The sequence below is a fragment of the Furipterus horrens genome, unplaced genomic scaffold (genome assembly GCF_987537825.1).
Source record: "Furipterus horrens unplaced genomic scaffold, mFurHor1.1.pri manual_scaffold_1, whole genome shotgun sequence".
In the NCBI taxonomy this organism is placed as follows: Eukaryota; Metazoa; Chordata; class Mammalia; order Chiroptera; family Furipteridae; genus Furipterus; species Furipterus horrens.
The window spans coordinates 213,870,283-213,897,660 of record NW_028327171.1 but is presented as its reverse complement, the minus strand read 5'-3'; the positions used below and the strand labels follow the sequence as shown (position 1 = coordinate 213,897,660).

General features: G+C 52.7%; 1 protein-coding gene across 5 annotated transcripts; it reads right to left on the bottom strand.

The window, feature by feature from the left end:
• Nucleotides 1-227: 227 nt before the first annotated feature.
• EIF4E2 (eukaryotic translation initiation factor 4E family member 2) lies at nucleotides 228-27,378 on the bottom strand. 5 transcript variants are annotated; one of them, XM_090284999.1, is made up of 8 exons: nucleotides 27,295-27,378; nucleotides 21,347-21,461; nucleotides 19,875-20,009; nucleotides 15,830-15,934; nucleotides 12,813-12,965; nucleotides 12,579-12,715; nucleotides 6,024-6,101; nucleotides 228-478 (listed from the first exon to the last, which is right to left on the bottom strand). In XM_090284999.1, exons 1-7 carry the CDS (start codon nucleotides 27,312-27,314, stop codon nucleotides 6,056-6,058), a joined length of 711 nt encoding a protein of 236 aa, XP_090141125.1. In that variant the 5' UTR covers nucleotides 27,315-27,378; the 3' UTR covers nucleotides 228-478; nucleotides 6,024-6,055. The 5 variants fall into 5 exon arrangements, with proteins under 5 accessions (XP_090141125.1, XP_090141127.1, XP_090141129.1 ...); XM_090285001.1 differs by lacking the exon at nucleotides 6,024-6,101; XM_090285003.1 differs by lacking the exon at nucleotides 19,875-20,009.

Here is a 27,378-nt window from a genome sequence, read left to right as displayed (position 1 = left end):
CGCTTTCAGCTACCCCGGGAGGGACTCTCCAACACAGTGTCTCCCGGATGCAGAGATGTTCTGACACCGAGAGCGCTCAGCGGGCCAGTCTGGCTTGCACACGGGGTCACCGCACCCTCCGAATGGCAGGGAAGAGCACAATACAAGGCCCACGAGGCGCCCGGGCGGCACACAGCAAAACGGAAGGCCGGGCTCCCCCCCACAGAAACCCATGAAAAAAGTGTGTCTATTACAAAGTCACGTCTGCCATCTTCCGCTTTATAAAGTCGGCGATGCTGGAGGGTGTCTAGCGGAATCCGTCCTCCAGGAATGAGTGCAAAAGGGAGCAGGCCGCTCAGGGGCATCCCTTCTGCCAGCCGACGGAAGGACCAGCTGGAGACCGCCCATCCGTTCGGACAAACACACACACAGAAAAGGGTTACTGCCCGCGGTGTATGTTCACAATGTGATTTTTGTATTTCGAAAGCTTGAATTGTCCCTGGAAGAAAAAAATGGAGAAAATAGAGCATTCAATACACAGGTCATCTACAGGCGACACACACACACACACAGGGGAGACCTGCCCTACGCCACTCGGGGCCCTCGTGCGCGGGACGCAGCCTCCGACCACCCCCTCTCCCCACTCTAATGCCAACACAGCCATCGGCCTCCCAAGTCCCTTCAAACATTGCAACTCGACCGTCTGCAACAGTAAAAGATTAGAAACCACCCGAATGCACATCGGTAGGGGACTGAGTGTTAATGCAATAGCACATTCCTACGATGGGACACTGTGTAGCTTAAAAACACAAGGAAGCTCCCTACTGCTCAGGAAAGGTCTCCAAGAGAAACTGATAAGTTAAGGGGCAGAACAGCGTGTGCACATAGTATGCTACCTTTTGTGCACGTGGGGGTGGGGGACGTAAGGTCAGAGTTCGTGTTTGCTTGGACACACATGAAGAAGCTCTGTAAGGCTCCACAAGAAACCAGCAACATTAGTCACCTGGGGCAGGGAGGGGACACAGCAGAGACTGGGCAGAGGCCGTCCGAGTGGGAGGGAGACCTCCCTTCCTTACACACACACACACACTTTAAAAGAAGATGGAACCACACGACTGTACTTTGCACTCAAGAAGATGAACCAACCCGTCAACCAAACAACCCTGGGCTTCAAACTTACAGCAGCTTAAAAGGGATATTCCAAGAGGTGCAAAGTGGGTACCCTTCACTTTAGAAACTTAGCTAGACCTCCTGAAAGAGAAGCGTGTGTGTGTGGAACAGACTACAGGATATGTCCTGTGTAGTTCCTTCTACTGGGTGCAGACGGGTTTGGCCACCCACTAGCACCCACTCCTGTTCCCACTGGGAATCCAGTGACATCTCAGCAGTTCACGTCACCATTTGAATCCTGAAATCTAAGGCTGAAGATGCTTTACAGGTCACCTTATCTGCTGCTCTTAAGACTTAAATTTGTCTGAAATTCTGAAACAGAAATGGTCATTAACCTGATTCTGAAGCCATTATTTCCCTTTAATTTTAGTGGAACATTCTAGAAACTTTGGCTTTAACAGACCTATCTGAGAGGGCATAGGGCAAAGGGTCCAGAGGAACGGATACATTTGGCGCAGCCAGACGACAGCGTCCTCCGGCCGACACCAAGGCAGGACTGCAGTAAGTACGCGACAGGGACGGGCGGGAGGTGGCGGCTGGGCTGGGCGGCCTCTGCCCACTGGCAGGCATGAGCATGCAGCTCACTTATCAACGGCCACGGAGAATTTCAAGGATTTCCGTCTAAGGAGTTGAAGGCCGAACACAAACAGAACTTAACGGGGTAAGCGTCTGTTTTAATGGGCCTTTCAAAAGGACAGACCCCACTGAGGTGCCACCACGTAGCAAGCAAAGGATAAGGAACGTACTTGACCCTAAGACAGAGGAAAGCAAGTGGAACTGGTGTGTGTGCTACTTTGGAGTCCCCTTAGGGAAGATGTGCTGTCACACTGAGTGCACAGGACACAGGACCCCTCTAATGATGACAAAGCAGTGGTCAGGACGGTGTGGCTTCTCTGTACCACCTCTTCCCTTACAATGCCACCTCTCTGCCCACTGAGCAACTGGATGACAAAGCCCGCCAGCAGGGAGAAGTAAACGGGTGGCCAGACAGGCGGGGTGCGGAAAGCAGTCAGAAGATGCTCTGACTGCGGGAGGACGGTCTATCTGAGTGAGAGCTGGCAGACCAGGGTCTGGACCAGCCCTGGCCGCTCTTCAGGGACGTAAGGAAGAGCAGCTTCAGGATGTCTTCGCCATAAGCAGGTCCTCATCGTTGGGAAGGACTCCTGCCCTGTGCTGGGGCTGGGCCAGAACCAGATTGTTTCCGTGGCAGGTAAACTGAAGAGCTCTGGATATTTATTCTTGTTATTTCTGTCGTCACAGATGATCTCAGCATGAGAAAAACTAAGAACTCACATCACCCTACGGTCTGTCTGTGACACAGGAAAGGAGAGCAGGCTGGCATAGGAGCCAGGACAGTCAACTGTTCTTCCAGGGTCTGAGAGCAAGGGAAAGGACGAGCCATAGGGTGGGTGACAGGCTCCTGATAAGGACAGGCTGGTGGCAGATGGTGGCTTTGGCCCAGCTTTTCTAAAGAAAAGTGGGTTGAGAACAGCTCGGTGCCAAATTTAGTCTGAGGAATGCGTTCACCGCAAACCAGCTGGGAGCTAATCCTCGGTTGTGTCCCTCACCCAGGCTGCAGGGCAGAGAGCGCAGGAGACAGAAGGGACTGGGGGCAGGAAGCGGCAGAGGCCACTGGCGACTTTGTTTTTGTATAAAAAGATAGGCTTCTGATCTTTTGAAAGCACACTAAAATTGAGGAAACTGAGGAAATCCAGAGTGAGCTTCGGAAAGCCAGTCCCTCCAGCCCCCCAGCATGCTGGGATGGTGCGTGGGCTATCGGGAAGGCTTTTACTGTTACTGATACGGAAGCCGTTTTAGAAGGAAGGAAAACGTTACATTCCCATCTGTGCGTTTACGTAGAAGCAGCAACTGAGACTGAGCCCAGTGCACTGATTTAAAGGGGCTCTTCAGACCTCAGGATTCCCACTGTATCCTAATAACTCACTCCAGCAGGCGTTTACAAACCAGAGGGGCTCTTTCTCTACCAGATGGCCCTTCGTCCTGATGACCCTCCTAGGCTTCAGAGGGAACAGAGCTTCATCAAAATCAGCTTCTAACCTCACGCTGCCAGGCAACCTGGGGAGAACTGTTGCCCAAATACTCTGGAACAGCTTTCTACCCTGCTCCGCCTCAAAACAATCCCCTCCTGTCCTTGCAGAGAAATGGACCAGAGTGAGCTAGGGCAGACGTAGCTCCGGAGGGTGGACGGCACAGGGTGGGCGGTCCCTCAGAAGAATGCCTCCTGCCCTTACGAACACCTGCCCAAGCTGGGCACCAGCACAGGGCACCAAAGTGGCTCTGGGACCTCTGGGGGAAGCGAGGTGCCACCGAGGAGGAGCCCTCCCAGTGTCGGCCCTGATGGGGGCTCTGGGAACGCAGCCCCAGATGGGCCCGCAGGTTCAAGCCTCCATGCTTCTCGGGGGGACGGTCCCTGGCTACCAGCCGTGCAGCCCAAGCCAGTCCTGGCGCCCTCCTCTCTCCTTCCCGCATGCTAATAAAACCGCAAACCTCCCAGGTGCGGTGGGGCCAATTGCACTGCCTAATCGCCCGCTGAGCGGCCCCACCAACTTCATTCCCCCGAAATACAGACCGCTGCTCTGTGCATGCCCGCCCGGACACCGAGGGAACCCGAATCCTCCCCCAGCAGCCACCTGGGGCGCCTAGTGAGGCCATGCTTGAAAGGGCAATACTTGTTTATGATGGGGTCAACTGAAACAGTCCTACAGTATTAGCCATACATAGCGGCATCGAATATCATGTAAACTGAAGAAAAAAGTACTTGTTATATAACAATTATTTAATCAGCTTTTCCCTCTTCATAGATCATGACCTACTTCGATGAGAGGCTGAATGTCAGCGTCTCCATGGAGCCCAGGCAGCACGGGCGGGCCACGCGCAGCGTCTAGGAGGCCCCTTCAAGGTCAAGGCAGTAGTGATACATGAAGAAGCCCTGCCCCAGTCCAATAACACAAGGGAGTGAGTGGTATTTTTGGTTTAGTCTCCAATACTCCTCTCAGCCTTCCAAGTCTGTGCGACAAGAAGCAGAAGTGCCCCCCTCGTCTGCCCATAAAAAAGACGGGGGCGGGGGGGAGAACAGAGAGACTACAAAATGGCGATCACGCAAACATAGGACTTTTCAAAGCCATTCTGGAATTTCTTTCTGGGGGATTTAGTGTTAGCTAAGGGGAGAGAGAATTTTTTTAGTTTTCTTCCATTCTGACTATTCTATTTCATTTCAAAACCTTTTTTTCATGGAACCTAAGATATTATTAATGCTATGAACTTTTAAAGGTAGCACCATTTTATGTACTTTAAGAAGTAAATATTGCCAATTAAACTATGACAGAAATCTTTCCTACCACATTCACTGTAAGCAGTCTAATTTTAGGGATATTAAAAGCCAAAAAATAAAAAAAGGAATCTTAGACATAATTAAATATGGCAATATAATTAAAACAATTCCATTACAGACTCAGGCCTCTGGAAATTAACCTTGATTTACTTCAGATACCGGTTCTGCAGCCAGCAAACCAATGCACCTAACCGCACGGCTGATGCGATTTCATCCCCCCCGCGTGCTGGCCGCCACCGCAGAATCCCACGCTGACTGCATCTGACAGAGAACTCTTTTGAACTTCAATATTAAAAATCCAGGATCATCCAGCCCTTGCTGGTGCGGCTCCGTTGGTTGGAGCGTCGTCCCGTACACCAAAAGGCTGAGGGTTTGATTCCTGGTCTGGGCACATACCGAGGTTGCAGGTTCGAGCCCCACCCGGGGCGCGTATGGGCGGCAACCCATCGACATGTCTCTCTCACATCGTTTTGCCTGTGCTCTCCCTTCCTCTCTAAAATCAATAGTGTTTAAATTCTTTTTAATTGACTATTATCATCTAAAATCGAATTCATGATATGGGGATTAAACTAGTAAAACAAGAGGCATGAGTGGCATCATCCGTGCGCAGGAGTTCTGGGACTGCTTATCCATCCACAGTCCTCAGACCCCTGGCCCCTGCTTCTGCCCCTGCGGCATCTTCCCTTCCAGCCCATCTGAGGGACGCGGGTCTTCTTTTCTTGAGTCTCGTGTCCTCCCTGGGAAGGTGGAGTCCCGGAGCAGCTACTACAGTTGACATGTTCTGTTCCACTCTCAGGAACTCCCCCCTTCTTAGGAGGGTGGGGATCAGGGGTGGGTGATGTCTCTCAGGTCAGGCAAATGCAGAAGTCGTCTTTCTGCTCATTCCTCTCATCCAGAGTAAACGCGCCAGTGTCCCCTGCTAAAGCAGCAGACAGGAGCCTGGCATTCCCTTCACTGACATACAAGCGTTCACCCGGGGAACGCTTCCGCTGACCCCGCCTGCGGTAGCCTGGGGCCTCTCCCTGCCCCTGAACACGCCACGGTGCGGTGACAGCGCGGCCCAGAGCTCCGCCTGCCTCCCAGAGCCTGTCCCCGGTTCCTCACAACTGACAACCACCGCCAGCCAGCAAGACACACTCACCTACCCACGTCAGTCACAGGACACTGCCAGATGGGTTAAAAATGGCCACGTCTGGGCTAAAGCAAAAGGATTTGTGGCACATTTATAATCATGGAATGCTGGCACGGGAAGAGGTCAGAGACGTGGTCAGAGACACGTTAGTCCGTGGAGCCTCCCTTCCCAAATGGGAAAAGGCAGGTACAGTGAGGTTGGGGTTCAGCGGGAGACATGCAACCCAGGGAGCACGAGTCCAGTGGGTTTGACCGGGACGGTGACCATGAGCCAGAGGAGGGGCTGGAGCTCACTCGGCTCCAGCAGAAGCAAGGCTGGGGGCAGAGGGGAGAGGGGTCCTACGGCTCAGGGGTGTGTCACAAGGTCACAGAGAAGATAGACGGGCCCTACCCTGAGTGTGAGAGACAGAGGGGAGCGTCCGATCAGCGGCCGCTGCTGTTCACCAGGCCATGAAACTCCTCCCAGGCCCTGGCAAACCAGAGACAAAAAACACAATAGCACATTCAGATCAAAAGCTTTTTAACAAAGGAAGAGCAGACACATAACCCCTTTCAGATACCCTCAAGGTCGAGAGCGGCCCACCCGACCCGGGAGGCACAGCAGCGGTTCCCCAGCTGGCGGGCCCTCAGCTCCGCGGCGCAGGCCAGCGCCTATCAGGGACACTTGGCACTGGTCCTGGCTGCTCTACTGGTGAACTCTGGCCCTCACTCCTGTTCCCTGGGGCTTCGCAGCCAATCCTTCCACAGGTCCACCAGGGAGGCCAATGGGGTCAGAGCCCAGCTCTGCCATCGCGGGCGACGCCTCCCATTCACGGGGGCAAAGGGCAGCATGAGGGGGGACGGGTGACAGAAAGGGCCTCACCTGGACGGTAAGGGCAGCTGCCCAGCAGCATTCTGGCGTCTCGAGGTGCAAGGGGCAGCTGCGCTGCTTTCTGTTTTCACAATTCCAACCTTCTCACCCCTCCAACCTCAGACCCCAAATCTGTCCCAGGCTGTTTCTGAAGAGGCCCGTGTAATTGTCCTAAAACCTGAGCTGCGCAGGTCACAGGGAGCAACGCTCATGACAACTTCCACGCTGAACTCAGTGCAGAAACCGGGCTCAGGCAGGACTGAGAATGGGACCGAGGGGCCGTCTCTCGGGCTGGTGCCCCACAGAGAAGAGGTCCTTGGGGGCTGCTGGCCGGAAAACGGGACACACCAGCATCCTTGTGCATCCGGAGCCCTAACACACCTCCAGCCTCTTCAGAGGAACTACGTCCTGCTTTTTGTCCCGGCCACTTTTCAGCCCTATTGGGGACAGAATGTCTGCTAAGTTCCCTGGCAGTTATACACAGAATGGGTCATTTGGGGCTTCTAAATCTACCATTTCTTTTTGTCAATTATTCCATCCTTCGTTTAAAGGGGTGACGATCCCCAGGGTGACAACATATTGTGTCACTCACCACTGGTTTAGATTATGGCTACTAAAATACACTTCCTTACCAGGCCTTCTACAGGTAGCTTTTCTTCTTCTTTTTAAATAGGGAGGGAGGGATTGGGCACAGAGACCTGGCACAAGTGCCCCTTCCAGGCAGCACGGACAGGAGTTCCATCTTTGGAACAGGAGACTCTCACGTCAATGGCCCACCTCCCAGAGCAAGAGGCGGGCATGCAGCTGACGGTTTATTCAGCCAGTAGCACCACAGCCATGGATCGGCACTAACTGAGTGAAAGACAAACACCAGCCCGCCAAACAAGCGTGGGGTCTGTCAGTTCACAGACGGCTTCCACAGCGAGACAGCTGTCCCACAGCCCCCTCCGGCGACGGTCGTGCAGGGACGAGCCCGGCAGTCCACACGTGACGGCAGAAGGCCGCTCCACACTTCACTCCAAGTTTACACAAGGGCAAAGCAAACTCCGCGGCCGGGGCAGTGGCCCAGGAAACCCATCTCTCGTTTTAACTGGGAGATTCAAATTCTAGTCTAAGTAACTTAAATGTCCACAAGAAATGACATGACTGTGTGGAAGCTTCACCTCGTTTGTCCTTTGTTCCCAGAAAGGCCTCCACTAGCCCCAGAAGAGCAGCTCTGTCCCAAGAACCTACAGATACGTGGGTTTCAGAGACACGCTCCGGTCCACTGCAGCAGTAAGCTGTCCTCCCATCTTCTTCAGAAGGCTCGTCCTCATGTTAAATCTCAACATGAAGAATCTGGGTAAAGAAATTCCCTCACATGGACTCAGTGGAAATAAAATAATTGGTCAGAGTCACTGGTGCAATCCCTCTCACGCCTGCCTAAGAGCAAACCAACCGCCTAAAGCTAGGTCCAGTAGTCTAGCTGTTTGCCATCTGGCATCCCAGGCACATTAGGTATTAAAACTTGCTTCTTTTAAAGGTAAGAAAAAGAACAAATTAAATATCAGAAGTGTCATATGAATGAAGCTTCTAAAAACAATTACTGAGATTAATACAGCCCACATGGACTTCTGAACAAATGCAAATGACAGAGTTAACAGGGGCCTTTGAAGACCACTCTTGTTCCAGCTCACTCACCAGAAAGCAAACCCTGGGAGCAGAGGTCGCATTTCTGTGCAGCTCGGACCCTGCCCCCCCCCCCCCCCCCCCCCGAGCCGGGTTCACAGCCTGGCTCTCAGCTGGCCCTCAGTACTCACGGACAAGCTCAGCCGCCTGCTAGCCTGGGCTTTCTTTGCTTTGAACATCAGTAGAGAGCACATTTCAAAAGCCAGGCCAGCAATCACACTGGTGTGACCCGGCGATCCTGGGCTATGATTCTCCCACAACAGAGGGTGTGACTGGCCTTGCCTACAAAGTTCAATGTTTCAAGTACAATGAAATCTAGGCAAGGTGGAGGAAATTCCCCACGACTTGACCCGTTTTTCTGCTCGAATAAAGAAATAAAGAGAAGCCACCTACCCTCAACTTTCTCTGCAGAGGGGTCTGGTGAGCTTCCTCAACACTGTGGCCCCCCGAGTGAAGCTGGCCCTGTCTTCCCCGCGTCCATTCCAGGCCAGACGCACAAAGGGGCTCGATGGGACTATTCCAGAGCTACCACAGAGGCCAGGGCTGCTTTAAAGGCTCTGTGCCCAGTTTTATCCTGGTGGTCCCGGGATGCGGGGGTGCAAGTCTGTCTGTGTTAGGAGATGTCCTTTCAGAATGGGGGACGCGAGTCACTTGATGCCCACAGGGACCCAAACCTAGAAAACCTCAGCTGCGACCGGCCTCATTGAAAGGAGCCGGGCACCTGAGCGAGCACTCAGGTTAACAAGCCTGCGTTGCTCAATGGGACCTGTTCACCCCTAAGGGGCCAGCTGCGGGCAGCACAAAGGTAGGAGGCAGCAGGCAGGCGACCCCCCTGCAGCGGAGCAGCCGGGGCGGCGTGCGCAGCAGCGTCTGCCTCTCAGCTCTCCGAGGAGCGCAAGCACAGCAGGGAAGGCCACAAGCGCTGTGACTGGGAGCAGGCTGGAGAAACTGGACAGCTGAAAAAGGACACTGGAAATTGGACAGAAACGTAGCGAGGCGGCAGCACACTTGACTGAGAAACCCAGGCCCCTCAGCATCTCCAGAATGCCTTTTTCCTTCTCCTCCCTTGAGCTCGCAAGTCCCAGCAGCTGCCGTCCCTCGGCTCAAACAAAGGCGTCCCTAAGAGAGAGCCACAGGCAGGGCACGGGGCAGACGGTTCTGATGTCTGCTCACACATGGCAGGGTCACAGGGGCCTCAAGGTCGGTTCGTGCTTTCTGGTCAACCCCGATTCAGGAAGGTGACGTAACGCTCATCCCCTGGACCAGTTACATGAGCTGGAATTAAGGCCAACACATGTCACATAATAGTGGGAGGCAAGAGGAAAAAGGCCGTCTCAGAGGCAATTCTTGGACAAACGCTGGAAACAGAGCACAGGCACTTCCACATACCGGCACGTTCCTGTTTTCTAGGCACTTGGACCACTTTCGTGTATGCAATAAACCAAGCAGCAAAGACACAAACTCCTCTGGAAGGTGGAGCCCAGGGTGCTGCTCCCAACTGGGTTCTGTGGGATCCCAGGCCATGTGGAGAGTGATGGTCCGTCAGGATGGTACAAGCCCGGGCTGTCGCTGCCAATGAACAGCCACTTTGGAAACCTTCACAGATGCTATTAGGCAACCAGACCCAAGGTCTTCAAAAACATGTATTTTTGGTTTTGGTGGTGGCTCCCAAGAAAGCCTAAGGGACGTGAGGCTCGCTGCAACTGGACATGCAGGTCAGCGCCTGTGGGCCAAGCTGCCGGCCACACAGGCCAAGCCACGAAGCACGTGCGGGGCTGGCACAGGCTGCGCTCAGACGCCCTAAGGAGCAAACTCAGAGGATGAAGATGCTGCCCCCACCCCGGCTCCCAAGGCACAGTAACCTGGGAGAAAGGGAAGGGCCAGACCCAGGAGACCCCGCCAGCAGAGCTAGCTCAAAGAGGAGGATGGCCTGGCTCTACAGGAAAGCGCAAGGGAGAGGCCGGCAGAGCGCCTGTGGCCCAGGCAGCTCTGGCAGTGAGCAGACCCATCAGCACCAAGCAAGGAAGCTGTGTTCGGACAGACACGCACAGATGGAAGCAGGACTGCACCTCCGAGCAAGATTCCTCTGAAGTAAAGGCAAACAAAGTCAGCGAAGCAGAGGCCAAGGATCCCCCTTTCCAATATTAACGACCTTGCGGCTGAATTCTACATCGGAGATCACTACTCTTGTTAATCAGCGTGGCTAGATGGCAACTAAAGTTCAAGTACCAGAAAATGGGGTCTCGTGTTGAGTTAGATGTCACCTCATTATGTCAGACCTCAGCGAAAGAGGAACAAAATACCACGGGACACTGTACAGTGGGCTTAGGGAAAGGAGGCTGCATTCCCCGATGGCCCTCCACGGAGAAGTCTGTGCCATTCCTTAGCATGGGGACAGTCGGTCTGAAAGGCCACTTCTTTGATGCGCCAGAAAGAGCGAGAGCATGAGACAAGCTAGTTTAGCACCGTTTATTAAGTGATCTCAGCTGTTGCGTGTCAGCCTGTTCTTAAAACATAAAATGCTCTTCCAATTCCTCTTGTCCAGGACAGAAGGATCTTCAGGTAGCACGCCAACAGAACAAGAGGCTCCGATGATGCCAGCTTCAATGATGGTGCCATCCAGGCAGGGAGAGGGTCATGGCCCATTCAACCGCGGCTTCCAGAGGTTTTGAAAAAGGAGCCTTGGGGGGCCCGGCCTGCCTGGCATTCTAGTGGAAGTGCAAAAGGTCGGCACGTTGGGAGAGGGAAGAGCAGGAGACGCGAGGGCAAGTAGCATCTGGGTGTCAAGGAGGGTTCCCTGGTCCCCGTTGCTGCACGGCTGGAGCACTAGGCAGGCCTCTGGGTAAAGCGGCTCGCAGCGGATTACTGCGAGGAGCCCACGGGCTCTCCTAGACCCTGTAAGGACCTGAACATGTTTCTACAAAAGCCAGGAAAGGATTGTCTCAGGGTATGAGAGAGGGAGAACAGCGGAGAGGGGAAGAGGTGAAAAATACCTTTCCCTTTCCTATCCAGGTGAAGAGCTTGCTTTTGGGGCGTTGGGGGAAGTGGTTAGGGAGCCTTGACTGTAAGAGCCTTAGAAAAAGCAGGTATGAATCTCTCCAGCCTGCACCGAGTCTGGCTGGAGGGCAGAAATAATTTCTACCCTCAGAACAAAGAAAAGGAAAAATCTGCTTAGAGAAAACCATGCTAATGTAGGACTGCTAAGTCAAGCCACCAAGGCTGTAGCTAGCTAATAATAAGTCTTGGTGGCTGCAATGAGTCACACCCAGCCCTCTGAGTGTGGACCAACTCCTATGGCAGCGTCCCCAGTTAAAAACGGGCCCTCAGCTAGCTGTAGCTAACTCCACCCACAACACGGCCTGTGAATGCGTGCGGAAGACTCCCGAATGGTCTGTCTGCTGAACACCGTCACTGGGCTCGCCACTAGTCTCTAGTAAGGATAACGGGATGATGGTACTATTTCTAATGATGACGATGAGAGCAATACTACTACTTGGCCCTGTAAGAGCAGCCTCCTTCCGAGGACCTTCCATTACAAAGATGCAATGCGCTCCCAACAGCCATGTTAGGTCAAGTATCGTTACCTCCCATTTTACAGAGGTAAACAGAAGCCGAGGGGCAGAGACTTGCCAAGGGCACATCCTGATGCCGGAGTCCCAGGAGAGAAGGGAACCTAAAAGTCCTGACTCCGCGTTGGCTAGCTCTCCATCGGTTGGTTTTGGGAAAATCTAACAGCCACTCCCCACGACTTGACTCCTAGTGGCCGGGCTGTATTGAAGACTCACTCGTTGAAGGAGCAACCCTGCCCGGTGCTTCCCGTGCGTGGACGCCCAGGGCCACTTCCCTAAGCCCCGGGCCAAGCACACAGCACAGCTTATTTCCCTGCTGGCTGTCATGCTTCTGAGATCCTACTCTCACAAACACACTGTTCTGCTTCCTTTAGAATTGCAGCTCCGCACACAAGGAAATGGAGTCACGTTCCTGATAAGACGTTAATTTCCCAAGACACAGAAACAGACAGAAGCTAATGGGTTAAAAAGACATGCAAAAGTGGGGACAGGAGCAGACAGGGAGGACTTTCTTGTTCAGTGAAGTTACTTTAAAAAATGGCAGGAAAGGGAAGAGCCCTCTGTCTTTCATGACAAGACGGCGGTTAGCCAATGAAGGACAAGCCAGCCCGTGTACAGAAAGCCAGCGCAGGAGCTGCAGCTGGGGCTCGCAGAGGGGCTCTCTCTGCTGCAGAGACATGTGCAGGGAGCCTCGCCAGTGAAGAGCCGCCACACGTGGCCAGAAGCACTAGAGGGGAAGACTGGGCTGTCCCTTCTCCACAAGTCAGTCTCCTGCGCGACCATATTCCTCTGCACCCAACCAAGAACCTACTTTTGCTAAGCTCAGGGATATGTCCCCCCGACTCCCCCCAACACGTACTTGATGCTGTCGGTGTGGGTTTTGTATTCCATAATGGTGTTGGGAGGTAGGTTAAGCACTCGCCGAAGCGTGTCCCGGATTCGGGCTGTGGTGGCTTGGTCGCTGGCAGTCTTATTCCATATTGAAATAATGTCCTCCTGCAGGAGGAACAGAGGGACTCATCAAAGCAAACCAGAGGCCGAGGGGAGAGGAAAGGCAACATGTGAAAACAGCCCAGCCCACGGGGAGGCTTACCTGAAACCGGACAGAGACTACAGCCCCACAGATCTCCTCCCCAACCATGAACTGTTCCCCCAACATGGCCAGGATGAGATTCTCCCAGCAACGGGATGCCAAGCCCTTCCGCAGCCGAATAATCCACTTGCCACCATTTTTATTTGCATCATCCTGTAAAAAGAAAGCAAAGTTAAAATATGGTTTCACAGCTCTTTCTTCTTTGGTATGATCACTAAGAGGTCTTGTCACTTTCCAATCATTCAACTTTATAGAAAAAATGGTGGTAGAGAGACAGAAAAGAAAGAAAAACGTGGTGGGGATCCTGACACAAACCATTACAAAAATGGCTCAACAGACCCTTTAAAAAGAATCTTCTTTTTTGAAACTACTTTAGGAACTGAAATGATGTCAGATTCCAAACACAGATAATCTCTCACTTCATTTGCTAAGAGTTTACCAAGTGTCACCATGTCACAAAGGCACAGACAGGAAGCCAGTCTACCTCCCAGACGCAGTCTAGCGGAGGAGAGAGACAAGGATATGAACACAGCAGTACAGTCTGGTGAGTGCTGCTGTAACATGAGTTAAAGAGGGAGACCTCAGAACCACTTAAGAGGAGGAAACATTTAAGCTGGCCTCGAGGGACCCGGAGCCAGCCAGGCCAGGCCGGCGGAGGCCCAGCGGCACTGGGAGGAGCATGGCTGTGCAAACTCTGAGTGTGGGATCAGGGAGGCAAAGGAAGGTCCAGCAGCCCCAAAGGGAAGATTTAAGAGAGGATGGGAGGTGAGGCCTGAAAGGTAAATGAGCTTCAAGGGCATGTGGCAATGGAGAGCAGCATAACGTTTTAAATTTGGGGGGAGAGGGACTTCTGGCCAAGATGGAGGCGTAGACAGACACGCTGCGTCTCCCCCACAACCAAGAAGGAACACAACTACCTCAAAAGTTCCAGAAAATCAAACTACATGGAAGTCCAGCAAACAAAGATATAAAAAAGAAATACTCACCCAGGCAGGAGCAATAGCTCTGCCTGGGACGTGAAGGCAAACAAACACAGGAGCCTGTCAGAATGAGGAGACAGAGAAGTATGGCCCCAAAAGGGGAACGGATCAAGGTCCCAGTGGGAGAATTAAGCGACGAGGAGATAGCCAACCTAACAGATGCAGAATTCAAAACACTGGTGATAAAGATGCTCACAGGGTTGACAGATATGCTTGAGTACGGCAAATGCATAAGAGAAGAAGTGAAGGCTATGCTAAGTGAAACGAAGGAAAATCCACACAAAACAAATGGTGAAGGGAAGGAAACCAGGGTTCAAATCAATGATTTGGAACATAAGGAAGAAAAAAAGTCAACCAGTGCAGAATGAGGAAGCAAGAATTGAAAAAAATGAGGAAAACTTCCCAAATTTTGCGAAGTTGATGGACATACAGGTCCGGGAAGCATGGAGGGCCCTGGGCGAGCTGGACCCAGAGGGGACCACACCAGGATACATCATGACTGAGATGCCAAAGGTAAAAGATAAAGAGAGAGTCCTGGGGGCAGCAAGAGAGAGGCGGAGAGTTGCCTACAGGGGGGTGCCTATAGGACTATCAGCTGATTTCTCAGAGGACACTTTGCGGGCAGGAAGGGACAGGTAAGAAGTATTCAATGTGATGAAAAGCAACCTACAACCAGGATTACTCTATCCAGCAAGGCTATAATTTAGAATGGAAGGGCAGATGAAGTGCTTCCCAGACAAGGTAAAGCTAAAGGAGCTCATCATCACCAAGCCATTATTATATGAAATGTCAAAGGGACTTACTTAAGAAAAAGAAGATCCAAACTATGAACACTAAAATGACAACAAACTCACAACTATCAACAACTGAATCTAAAAAATAAAAACAAAATCCAACAAGCAAACCAGAATAGGAACAGAATCATAGGTATGAGGATCATTTAGAGCAACGGTTCTCAACCTGTGGGTTGCAACCCCTTTTGGGGTCAAACAACACTTTCACAGGGTTGCCTAAGACCATCGGAAAACACATATATAACTACATATTGTTTTTGTGATTAATCACTATGCTTTAATTATGTTCAATTTGTAACAATGAAAATACATCCTGCATATCAGATATTTACATTACGATTCATAACAGTAGCAAAATTACAGTTATGAAGTAGCAACGCAAATAATTTTATGGTTGGGGGTCACCACAACATGGGAAACTGTATTAAAAGGTCGGGGCATTAAGAAAGTTGAGAACCACTGATTTTAGAGGGTTATCAGCTGAGAGGGGGGAGGGGGAGAAATGGGGAAATGGTGCAGGGATTAAGAACCATAATCGGTTGGTACAAAATAGACAGGGGGAAGTTAAGAATAATATAGGAAAGGGTGAAGCCAAAGAACTTATGCACGATCCATGGATATGAACTAAGGGGGGTGGGATGGCTGGAGGGAAGGGGGGTACTGGGTGGAGGGGAGCAAAGGGGGAAAAAACTGGAACTACTGTAACAACATAATCAATAAAATATACTTAAAAAAAAAATAAAATAAATTTGGTGGGAGAGGAGGGCGGTGTGATCACATTTGTCTTCTAGAAAACGTCATGGGATCAGGATAGAGATGGATTTCAGCAAAGCAAGGAGATCAGGAAGCTCAGCTCTGGGCCTCCAGTTATCGCCTGCGAGCTTATTTTTTGCCCACTTTAATCGACAGTCCACCATGGTAATATGATGCACACACAGCCAGGCCTATGAGAATAAGAGTAATTTTATAAAAAACACAGTCCTTTAATGTTGTTATAATACCTTTGGTGATGAAACAATCGTTCAGACCACCCAGCACCCACCCCACCCGCCCCCTGGCCCGACAAGTGATGGCACCGTGTCTTCTCCTGGAGGTCCCAGGTCTAAGGAGGTGCCCAACAGTGACGCGGTTTTGATAGAAGACTTTAAAATACTTTTAACCTTGGCAAGGCTAAAAAACAAAACAAAAACCCCAAACAAAAAACAACTTGCTCAGAAAAGCAGTCTGAGGCCAGCGTCCTCACCTCCCACATGGGTTTGATCCCTTCCTTGAAGAGATGGAAGTCACTGTGGCCTGTCAGGTCCCCGGGACGTACCATGTGGCTGTAAAACCTCCAGAACTGCTCCACCTGTGAAGAGAAGGCCCCAGAGTACTCAAGATACGACTTTTCTCTCTCTCTGACTGAATTCGAGACTCGCCTAAGAGAGAAGCATCAACAGGGAGGAAGACACCGTTTCGGGCTCTACTTCCGAAGGACACACTTTCATTTGGAGGGCGGCGTGGGAGGACAGGCGCATCGGGTAAAAGCGTGGGGTAAGAAGACAGCACAGCACAGCCCCCCCGGGCGAGAAAGGCCAGCCTCAGCCAGGAGCCTCTGCTGGCGGGTCCTGTCCGTCCCCACGCACCCTCCCCCCTGCACGGGTGCAGGATAACCGTGAGCTGCTGTGGGTCCCTGTTTTACCCACCAGAAGCCCTTGAGCCCTGAGGTATATTAAGTGCCACATAACCTCAGCCTGAAGGACCACAGGCTGTTTGCTCAAATACAGCATTCGCTACAATGACGTGCATTTCAGTTCCGTTCGGTTCCTAAGCAGGGGCACTGAGCTCGGCACCATGGTGCCTCTGCGGAGGCCAGGGCCGTCCAAACCCATGTAGGACTTAGCCTCTCATACTTAGGGTTCAAGACCCGTTTCTCCTCATTTCAGTTACAGCTGACATTCAATGTTATTCTGTATGAGTTTCAGGTGGACGGCGCCGCGGTCAGACAAGCGTATACTTTACAGGGATTCCGCGATACGCCTGGTGCCCACCTGGCCCCAGACACAGGTATTACAAGGTTATTGACCGTGTTCCCTGTGCTGCACTTGACAGCCCCGTGACTGCCCTGTAACTGCCAACGTGTGCTTCTTACTCCCTCCACTTCTCTCGCCCCGCCCCGCCCCTCCTCAGGCTGTTCTGTTAGGGCCCCTCCTTCGCTAGAACGTCTGTGTTGCTCCTTGCCCGCTCTCCACGGCCCTGGGGGGCAGCAGGCGCACCTCTCTGCCCAGTGTGCGCGCATTTATGCTGTCGTGCTAGTCCCGCCCCCTCCGTGGGGCCCTGAGGGGAGTGACAGCGTCCCGATGCCTCCGGGGTTCACAGAGGACACCGCCGAGGACAGGCCAGTGAAGAGGCCCGCTTCGGGCGAGAGGAGAGAACACGTGGGACAGTCCGGAGAGGCGCAGCTGGGACCTGCCAACACACTGCCCAGAGGCTCTCACCAGACACACAGCAGGACACCGGAGCCGTGCGGCTGGACACGGGCACTGCGGACACAGAGGCTCGGGTCACGCTTCTCGGTCTGGATGGCGGCTGCGGAGGAGGAGCCCCCACACTGTGCGCCGGAGGGCCCTTCAGTGCCCCTGCAGAACAGGGGCACGGGCCGCGCCCCGCGAGCAACCAGGCAGGCTGCCGCCACCTGCGGGACCTGCACGCAGGGCCCCATCTGGGCGACGGCCACGCTTGGCTGTTTAAGCTGCTCTGGGACAGGAGGTGGTCTGCGTGCACAGTGAGCGGCCATCCGTTCCCCCGGAACACAGGGTGGGGAAATAGAGCCCCCCACCCCACCCCAGCGGCGGCGGCTCCCTGTGAGTCAGGGACGGGAGCGGGGCCGCGCGGAGAGGCGCCTCAGCCACGCCCTGCCTCGGCCACGCGTGCTCTTCTCCGCTCTCACAGCCAGTCTTACGTCTAAGCCTGAGAGACGAAGGGTTATTAAACTTTGAAAGACTTTTCTCCCTCTCTTTAGGCAACTTTGGTTTCTGAGACTCTGAACTGAAAGACAAAAATAGAAGAAGGGTGCAGGCTTGGCACACAGTGTGCGGAAAGGATCTCAGAGTGACTGAAGCCGTGTGACAGCCGAGGACACGGCGTCAGACCCTGGCCTGCCCGCAGCCGGGCGCCGGAGATGAGCCTCGGGACCCCGGGCCGCGCTCCCGCCACGTTAACGCGCTGCCTTCCGGGCCTCCTGGGCCAAGGGCTCTGACACGCTGTTAGAGCAGGCCTAAGGGCCAGCGGGCAACCCTGCTTCGGACTGAACAGCACGTTCCCCGACATCATCACTTCCCCGTGAGCAACGCGACGTCGCGAGGCGCCCGGAACTGAGCGGCGGCGGCCCTGAAGCGCTGTCGCCCACCAGCGAGCGCTGAAGACGAGTTAAGCCAAGACGACGCTGTGACAGGCTCTATTCAGTCGGCCCACAGCCGGAGAAGACACCAGCAGCCCCCTCTCACGAGGCGGGCACGTGACGCGTTCTGCAGGAGGGAAAGGAGACGGCTGGGAATACCCGTCACGACCACGGAATAACGGCGCGGAGTCGGGAGCGAGCACTTACTGCCCAGCGCAGTGGGCGTCCTGTCTGGCCCTCGGTGCCCGGCCAGCTACTCACAGCCTCGAGGCTGCCATTCCCCTGGCATGTGGAGCGTGCCCACAAACGGGATGAGACTTGCGACAGACCCAGAAATGCAGGGAATAAAGCTGCCACCTAACAACGCAGGTTTCAACCGCCTGGTTCATCTGGAAGGAGGAGCGCGTCTAAGGGGACCCTCGAAGTTCTTCTCCCCAGAGCACCTCCATCTCCCTGTACTAGAAACTCCCAGCCCTGTCTTCCTTCCCTAAAGGCAAGGTCTTCCTTCATTTCAGAACCTACTAGTGCCCTGAACTCATTCAACAAACATTCCTTGAACCAAATATGCTCCAGTGCACAAGCTATTTTTAATTTTTCAAGAGAGCCTAACTTTACCAGAGATGAGGGAGCATGTGTCTACTCACTAGGGTCATCAGATGGCCTGATTACCAGTCACATCTGATTGATCATAGCTGGATGAATAAATACAACCTGTGTAGTCAGCAGTTTACACAGCAGAGCCTCTCATGCAGCACTCCGGGGCCGGCACTCCAGAGCGCTGGATGAGTGAGAGTATGGGCTTTGGAACGTGGCTCCCACAGCCCAATGGGGCTTCCATACTGATCCTCCGCTTAGCCAAGTAAAGTACAACCGACGTAAGACTTGAGATCAGATACTTAACCCAAGCCCCCCTTGTCCCAACTACAAAATATGGATAATATTCCTGGCCTCACAGGCTATCACAACAATCGAAGAAAGTTACACAAAGTGGCTATTACTGTGTCCTTCCTCTTCACTACTTTACTGTAACATTTACTATCTATCAGGGTTTCCTTTTCTAGTGTCTGCATTTTAAACAGGGCAGATGCCCCAACAATTTCAAGAAAATAACAAACTGCATTTGGCTCTGCCCAGAGATGGAATGCACAGCACATAGGAAGTACGTGATAATCTACGTGGAACAAGACGCGTTTTAGTGGCAGACACTTCTCAGGGAACACAGACCTAGCTACCTGTGCGGGAGGCGGACCGAGCCTGGGCTCCCTGTGCAGGCAGGACCACAGAAACAATTACTATAGTTTCATTTTCTTTCTGAAGACAGGAAAAAAACGCTGCTTTATACACATAATCACTAACAGCTCCAAAACCCTAACGGGAGGTTCTTAAATACAAAAGAATCACCTTGACCGGTGTGGCTCAGTGGATTGGGCATCATTCTGCAAACCGAAAGGGCAGCGGTTTGATTCCCAGTCAGGGCACACGCCTGGGTTGTGGGCCAGGTCCCCAGTTGGGGGCCCCAAAGAGGTAGCCACACATTGATGTTCCTCTCCCTCTCTTTCTCCCTTCCTTCCCCTCTCTCTAAAAATAGATAAAATCTTAGAAAATATATTTTAAAAAATACAAAAGAATCTTCTGAACTTTACTCTTAGCTTAACCATCAAGCTTCATGAGGACACCATGTACTATAAAATTTTGTACCCCACCCCCAGACACTGCACATAGTAAGAACTCAATAAATATCTACTTAAGCCTGTACTTCTATATTGTCCCCTTCTGATCAACTCCACAATTCACATACTCAGTCCCCACGGATGTCCAACAAGAAACCCAAGAATGACCAAATGTGTGTGACCTGCGAGACAGCAGAACACAGGCACGAAGGCCCCGCGAAGGCTCCCTGCGCACTCACAGAGGCAAAGGTGCCGATCTGCTTGATGTTCTGCTCATAGCTCTGCGAGCTGGTGGGCCGGCCGGGGGTCCTCCTGGAGTACCAGAACGTGTAGTTGTACTGCAGGGGGTGCTCCGCTGGTCCGGGGACAACAGCCTGCGGATTGCAGAGGGTGTGTTAGTCCGGGCCGTTGTTCTCATGCTCTGAGACTGAGGAAACGTATCAGGGCACCACCGCTTACAGCCTCCCCAGTTTAGTGCCTGCAAGGTGCCCAAGTTTCTACTTAAGACAGGAAATTTCTATAGTGGCTGATTCTAAATTCATGGGCCATTTTATTTCTGCTCTGATGGCTTCTGTAACTTTCTACTTCCTAACACAAGTATTTGTGTTTGTACCTTATCTCAACACATTCCCAGGCCCAGCACCACCTCCTCTATGGCACTCTGTCACTTACTGGCTAGTGACCCAGCGCAAGCTGTTTAACCTGCTTGTGCCTCAGCTACTCACCTGAAAAAATGGGAGTAAATAGCAATCATCATCTCACAGGGGTACTGAGATCAAATACATTAATAGACATAAAGTGCTTAGCACCATGGCCGGCACAGAGGAAGTGCTCAGTAAATGTCGGCTACTGTCATTAACACCACTATTAAACATGATCTGCTTGCCCTGGCTGGGGTGGCTCAGTGGATTGAGCACCAGCCTGCAAACCAAACGGTCGCAGGTTTCATTCCCATCAGGGCACAGGCCTGGGTTGTGGGCCAGGTCTCCAGTTGGGGGCACACAAGAGGCAACCACACACTGACGTCTCTCTCCCCACTCATCCCCTCTATAAATAAATAAATAAATAAATAAATAAATAAATAAATAAATAAATAAATAAATAAATATTATCTACTTGGTCCATAGTTTCCTTCACCTTTGTGTCCCCTTAGCACCTAAAATGCTTGTATCTAAAGGATACCCAATATTGTAGAATAAAGCAATAATGATTGCTTTAATTGAAAAATCCTCACTCAAGGACATGCTAATTGACTGACTGATTTTGTTTTTTAGAGAGAAGGGAAGGAAGGAAGAGGAAAACCAATCGGTTGCCTCCCATACACACCCTGACTACTGGGGACCAAACTTGCAACCCAGGCACGTGCCCTGACCTGGAATCAAACCTGTGACCTTCTGATTTACGGGATGCTCCAACCAACGCCTTTGATTTTTCAAGGCGCTGACCCATCTATCTTTAATTCTCTAAGTTTTCTCTCTTCTAAGTCACTTTTAGTTTAGACTATTACTGACGAAAGAGTCTAATATTCCAAGGGATGTGCAGGATTAGAAAGACTCAGCTGCAGCTTATGAAGCAAGTAACAGCCCTGCTGAGCCCAGGTGTGACATAACAGTGTGCAACCACCTTACCCCGGCTGGTGTCCTCTGGATACACAGATCCCGAGAGATAACCAAGCCCCAGGACAACTACCTCTGCGCAGCACAGAACTCACCTTCCTCTTGCTGCTGCTCTGCCCTCTGTCCCGGTCCGCTTTTTCCTTCTCACCATCTTTCTGTGTACTGTTCTCTTCATTCTGATCATGGTCCCCACTGTCATCGTCTTTCAATCTAAGTAGAAGGGCAGAAACAATGTTATCTCATGACTGAACTGACTCTCACTTACCTAACAGAGCTCCCAGGGCAAAGGAGCCACCACGTAACCAGCCCAAAGTCACACAGAAACCGACAGTGAGATGGGAGGAGGGCAAGAGAGTGCAGAAAGTCAAGCAGGGTTAAACAGCAATGGAACAGCCTCAGCTAAGGTGTGAGTTCCAGAAAGCACAGTCTTCCAGTTTCCCGACAGGCAGTGCAAAGAAGCAAGAGGTAAACGTTTCAGCCCCAGCCGGCGTGGCTCACCGGACTGAGTGCCAGCCTGTGAACCGAGTGGTCACCGGCTCGGTTCCCGGTCAGGGCACAGGCCTGGGCTGCTGGCCAGGTCCCCATTTGGGGGTGTGAGAGAGGCAACTGGCCGCTGTCTCTCTCACACAGCAATGGTCCTCTCCCTCCCTTTCTCCCTCCCTTCCTGTCTCTTTAAAAAACAACAACAACAACAAGTAAACAGTTTAAGGGATTGTCTTCTTGGCCAAAAACAAAGAGCCAAAAATCATAAGTTTCTGGATTAAGAACTACTTTGGCATTTCCAATGAAGTTTAAAAACTCGGCTATCCTTCTTGCCACATCTTCCAGCCCTCTCTCCTGTCCTTCCCCACTGCTACTGCCTCAGTTCCGGCCTGCTTCCCACCACCTCGTTATTGAAATAAATTCCTAAGTGCTCCCCCCAACACACACCACTCCACCCTCGATCCGTCCTCCACACAGCCACCAGCACGATCTTCCTAGATGCGAACTGACCATTTAACTTCCACGCTCAAAACTCTCAATGTTGCCATGACCGGGTTGCTCGGGGGCTGGAGCACCATGCTGTGCACCAGATGGCTGCGGGTTCAACTCCCGATCAGGGCACATACCTAGGTTGCAGATTCAATCCCCGGTTGGGGTGCGTAGAGGAGGCAACCGATCAAGGTTTCTCTCTCTCTCCCTTCCTCTCTCTCTAAAATCAATAAACATGTCCTCGACTGAGGATTTAAAAAAAAATAAAAACAAAAAACCTAAGGAAACCCCAAAGTCTCACTGCCCCTTGCCTTTTGATGCCCACCCTGCAGGGGAAAGTGCAGTGAAATGTGAGACACTCGAGAATCTGACCCCTGCCTACTAGCATCCACCCTGCCCCCGTCCCCAGCAATCTGCAGTCCCACTTCTGCGCTATCTGGAAACACTGCCCCTCAGCTGACGGTGACATTCCTCCCACACCTGTTTTTCCTACTAGATGGAGGGATCCCCTAGAACTGTGTCTTCTCATCCTTGTATCTCTGGCACCCAGGCCAGGAAGGTGCTGCCTCAGTGATGCATGAAAGAAGAAATGAATGTCTTCTTGCCTTAGAAGTACAGTCAAACGTACGTCAGGTGCTACCTTCTCCAGAGCACTGAAACTACCCCAAGGCTTTCAGGCACCCCTTAGGTTCACTGGTTCAGACAAAACCAAAGACACAAGGGCAGTTCGCCAGGAGAGTAAGAATGCTGCTTAGTCTAGAGCTGGACCGTTAACTTAGCATGGATCGTCTTTGAAATTGCTTTCCTGGCTCTAGGACTATCTAATCAAATGGAATTAGGCAATTCTCAGAAAGGTACTACAAAGGCTCAAATTATAATTCAGATGTTACTCTACATAAATACAGAAACCTGCTGTAAAGCATCTTCCTTTTTTTTTTTTGCCCATGAATCTTCATTTCATTGCCTAGCACGTAAAAAAGCATTCAAGCCCTAGCTAGTGTGGCTCAGTGGATTGAGTGCTGACCTGTGAACCTAATGGTTGCCAGTTCAATCCCCAGTCAGGGTACATGCCTGGGTTGTGGGCCAGGTCCCCAGTTGGGGGCGTGTGAGAGGCAACCACACATCGATGCTTCTCTCCCTCTCTTTCTCCCTCCCCTCCCCTCTCTAAAAAATAAATAACATCTTTTTTTTTAAAAGGCATTCAATAAACATCAGAATTCATGTGCTAGCCCCATACTGGGGTTCCTGCCTGGCCCATTTCACAGCCCTCCCTGTAGGACACACACAAGTGGAATGTCCCCATCCCCACCCTGGACAAGACCTGGCTACGAAGGGCACCTGACCAAAGGATAGTCTAGTCTGCCAATAGCCTCTGCCTCAGGGCCTTGCTCAAATTTATGGGCAGATTCCTTCCTCAGCTTTTCACCCAGAAGATGACAGACCACACAGAGTCAGAGCTGGGGCAGGCATATGGGCCCCACACGAGAAAAGCAACAAAGGAATAAAGACAATGAGCAAAAACAGAGAGCCAGCTGGGGAAGGCGATGGAACAGACAAGCAGAGAGCAGGGACGAGGTGGGTGTGGGACGCTCTCACTTCACTGGCTTGGTCCGGCCTCCCTGGATTTCTGGGAGACCATAACCTGTGCCTCTGCCCCTTCCCCTTAGGACACAGGCGTTGCTTTGGTTCCCTTCCAGAAGGAGCGTGTCTAGCACACAAGTCCCACACATTCTCCAGGCACTGACTGTCAGTACCAGACATTACAGAGCGCCCGTCCCCAAGGGCCTGAGGGAGGAGATGCACTCGGGCCTCTGCACGGCACCAAGGCCCCTGCTCCTCCTGCACGAGCCAGTGTCAGCCCCTGCCTGGTCCCAACAACCACCCCCACGGCAGTGTCAACCCGCCTGCAGTTCCCCGACCTCCAGTCACACTCACGATGAGGTCTCTTTTCAGGCAGCAGTTTCCCTTCTTCAAGAGTCCTTCAGGGCTGGGGCTGAGGGCCCCTTTCTCTTGGAAATATTTCCTAATCTCTCCCTAGGCTGAGCCTAGCTCCCCTCTTCTGGAGCGACCCCCCCCAAATAAATGTTTCTACTTGTCCCAGTGACACTGTCATGGCCAGTTTTGCAGTCTCCCGATTAGGACCATTGCGTGGGTTTTCTATTGCATAGGCCCCAGACACCCCCTAACTCTTCCTTAGGGCACACTCCAGGGACCCAAACCACCTCCTCAGCTCCCAGCCCCCCACTATGTCCTCTGGGTTCCCTTCCCTCAAGTCTTGGCTGAAGAGGGAAACAGTCGCCCAGCATCTCTTTTTGTTATTCCAAGCAAAGAATGGGAGTTCCTTTCTTTCTCGTGGTTTTGCTGCTAATCACTACTAGGAAAGAGAAAAGTAACAACAAAAATAACTATGTTGCGAAGAAACATAAGTGAACTCTGCACCATACTTCCCGACTCCCTCCTAAGACAGTACCTGGAACCCCTAATGGACCGTCACCTGGTGCAGTTATTTCTTGAAAAGCAGAGCTAACCGACCGCCCTTACCTCTGAGCCTTCACTTAAGACAAGTTATTTGTATTGGATCTTCCAGAGGTTACTATTCCCCGTGTGAAGCTGGGTTTGAGCCAAAACACAATCCAGACTGAACAGTCAATGCTCCCTAGACTCAGATGGTCAATTAGCATCTCTGAAGCTGTCCAGACTGCGTGGCACATCATTAGCTCACCAAGCTTCCGCTCAGGTATGTCCTCATACTTTCTGACCAGACAGATTCCTTGTGGCTAAGAACTTGGTCTAATTCATCTTTATATGTCTAGCGTCAGACAGAAAAAAAAAATGCTTAGTGAATGGATTTCTAAAATCAACGGGATACAGGGCAGAACAGGATGAGTGCCAAGTAAGTGGTCCAGACAATAGTTAAGAATGAGCTGAAAGCTAACAAAGACAGAGGAGGGACAAAACCAAGTTTTGCTTCAGCATCTGAAAACCAAGCTTATCCAAGTTCTGGGACTGCCTCGCAGTGGAAAGCACTGGGGTTTTGCATTTGAATAGGAGCAATGGCAATGGCAGCTAACGACCTGGCCGAGACCTGGCAGGTGCAGGGGCGGGAAGCCATTGTGGGCCCCAGTTACAGCTGCAGAAGTGGAGCCCACACAGTATAGGAGGCCGGAGGTCTTCATTAATCTGAGCCCATCTGACTAGGATACAGGGCTCACCTCCAGGCCCTGGACCTTCGGGATTCTGGCAGACGGAACCAAACCCTTAGGAACCGCAGGTGCAGAGTGCAGAAGCCAAGCATGTGACAATGGTCTAGAACTGCAGACTTTTTGCATGAAAAACAGAAACAACAGGCAAATGAGGGGCAGGAGCGCTGTCCTCAACTGCTAATTTCAAATGAAAGAAAGCTCTGGTTTTTTCCTGCATACCTAGAAGATGGACATTTAAAAAACTCTGGCTCAGGGTAAGGAACAGTTAATAATTAGAACTAAATATAAATGACCCAGGTTAATTTTTGTCAAGAGACGGTTCAACTTTGGTTCAAGCACCACATGGTCCTTCCTGTCGAGGGCAACTCACTTAACCTCAGAGCACCTCATTTTCCTTCTCTGGAAAAGAAGGGAGCGAGATTCCCTTGGCAGGGTGGGCGGGAGCAGAAAAAACACACGAAGCGTATCCAGCAAGCTGCCCTTGGACGCCATTACCGCCATTTCTAAAGGAGCTCGCTGCAGACCTCCAAATGATTTGCTCAGACTGGGCCGGACGACCCACAACGTGTCGTAAGATAAAATCCTGATGAGTTTCGTTTAGCGGAGGAAGGGGCCCAGGCCCGGCAGGCGGCCCCACTGCGGCAGGACTGGGACCCCGCGCCAGCTGTTGCGCTGTTTATGACCGGGAGGCGTCAGGACGGGGCTCTGCCAAAGACCCCGCAAAGGGTCCTCCCGCAACCAAGGAACACTTCTGAGGAGCTGCCTGGACCAGTGGGACCCAGCACCTCTGAATACGCCGGCCGGCGCTCGCGGTACCGGGAAAAAAAGCCAACTCCCCACTATGAGCAGCGGGTCCCAACCTAAAGCAACAGCAACTCCACTTGACATACGTACGTCACTGTGTCACAGTTTACCCAGTAAGCGGTGCTGCATGTGATTTGAGCCTTGTGACTCCCCTACGCGGCAGCCAGGCACCAGGGTGGCTCGGGTGACAATGTCTCGGAGACTGGGTGCCTTTTCTGCTCTAAGCGACCCGCAGCTGGTTGAGTCTGGGAGCAGAACGCTAGGTTTTCGGAGGAGCTGCCGGATGCACTAGCCAACAGGGCGAGAGCCGAGACAGAATCCCCCCGAAGATGCGATCGCTGGGGGGAATGCGCACAATTACTCTGCGTCTCCTTTCTGCATCTCCAAACTGTTGCTGGGACTGGGACTCGGACTGGGCGCCTAGAGACGGGGCCACGACAAGCACACCCGCCGGGCCAGGGACCGAGCAGCTCCCGGAGGGCGCGGGAAGGGAGAGGGCGTGGGGACAGCACGGAGTCTCAGGTAGACCGGGCGGCCTCCGTTCACCTGCGCAGCCGCCGTACTGCGCGCAGCGGTCGCGCGACCTCACTGCATCCTCCCAACTCTACGACAGGGGCTCGTCAGCGGCCCCGCCGGCGGACCAGAAAACCGACTCGGAGAGGAGCGGCGACCAGCGCAGGGCAGAAGGCGTGTGTGGGGACGCCGGTGTCGGACATTCAGAAGCGGCCAGGCTGCGGAAACACCCAAGCCTCCCCACGCCGCTGGCGCACCCGCGCGCGCCGGGGCGGGGCGTCCGAAAAGCTCCTTCCGGGCGGCGCAGCCACCCGTCTCCCGGCCCCTGCGCTTCGCCCTCCGTCCGACTGCCCTGGGGTCCGCGGGACCCTTGCACCTCGCTTCCCCAGCTCCCTCCTCCCAGCCGGCCGCCTGCGCCGGGTCCAGCCGGCAGCCCGAGCCGGGGACGGAGGCCGGCGCTGTAGACTTAGCGCCGCCACCAGCCGCGGCGAGGGCAGGCGCGGGGAACGGTTGGGGGAAGGGGCCCCTGGAGGCGTCCGCACGCCACTCACGCGTCGAACTTGTTGTTCATCCTCTCGCCGTCGCCGCTGCTTCACGGAGTGACTTCCGCTTCGCCCGGTCCCTTCGCGTAGGGC

Excerpts from the sequence above, each read along its gene's own strand:
- EIF4E2 (XM_090284998.1), bottom strand. The coding sequence starts at position 27,314 with ATGAACAACAAGTTCGACGC. Across the intron at positions 15,935-19,874 it reads AGATCGGCACCTTTGCCTCT|GTGGAGCAGTTCTGGAGGTT; the intron begins GTGAGTGCGCAG and ends TTCTCTTCACAG. Across the intron at positions 10,859-12,578 it reads ACCCACACCGACAGCATCAA|AATGCCAGGCAGGCCGGGCC; the intron begins GTACGTGTTGGG and ends CACTTCCACTAG.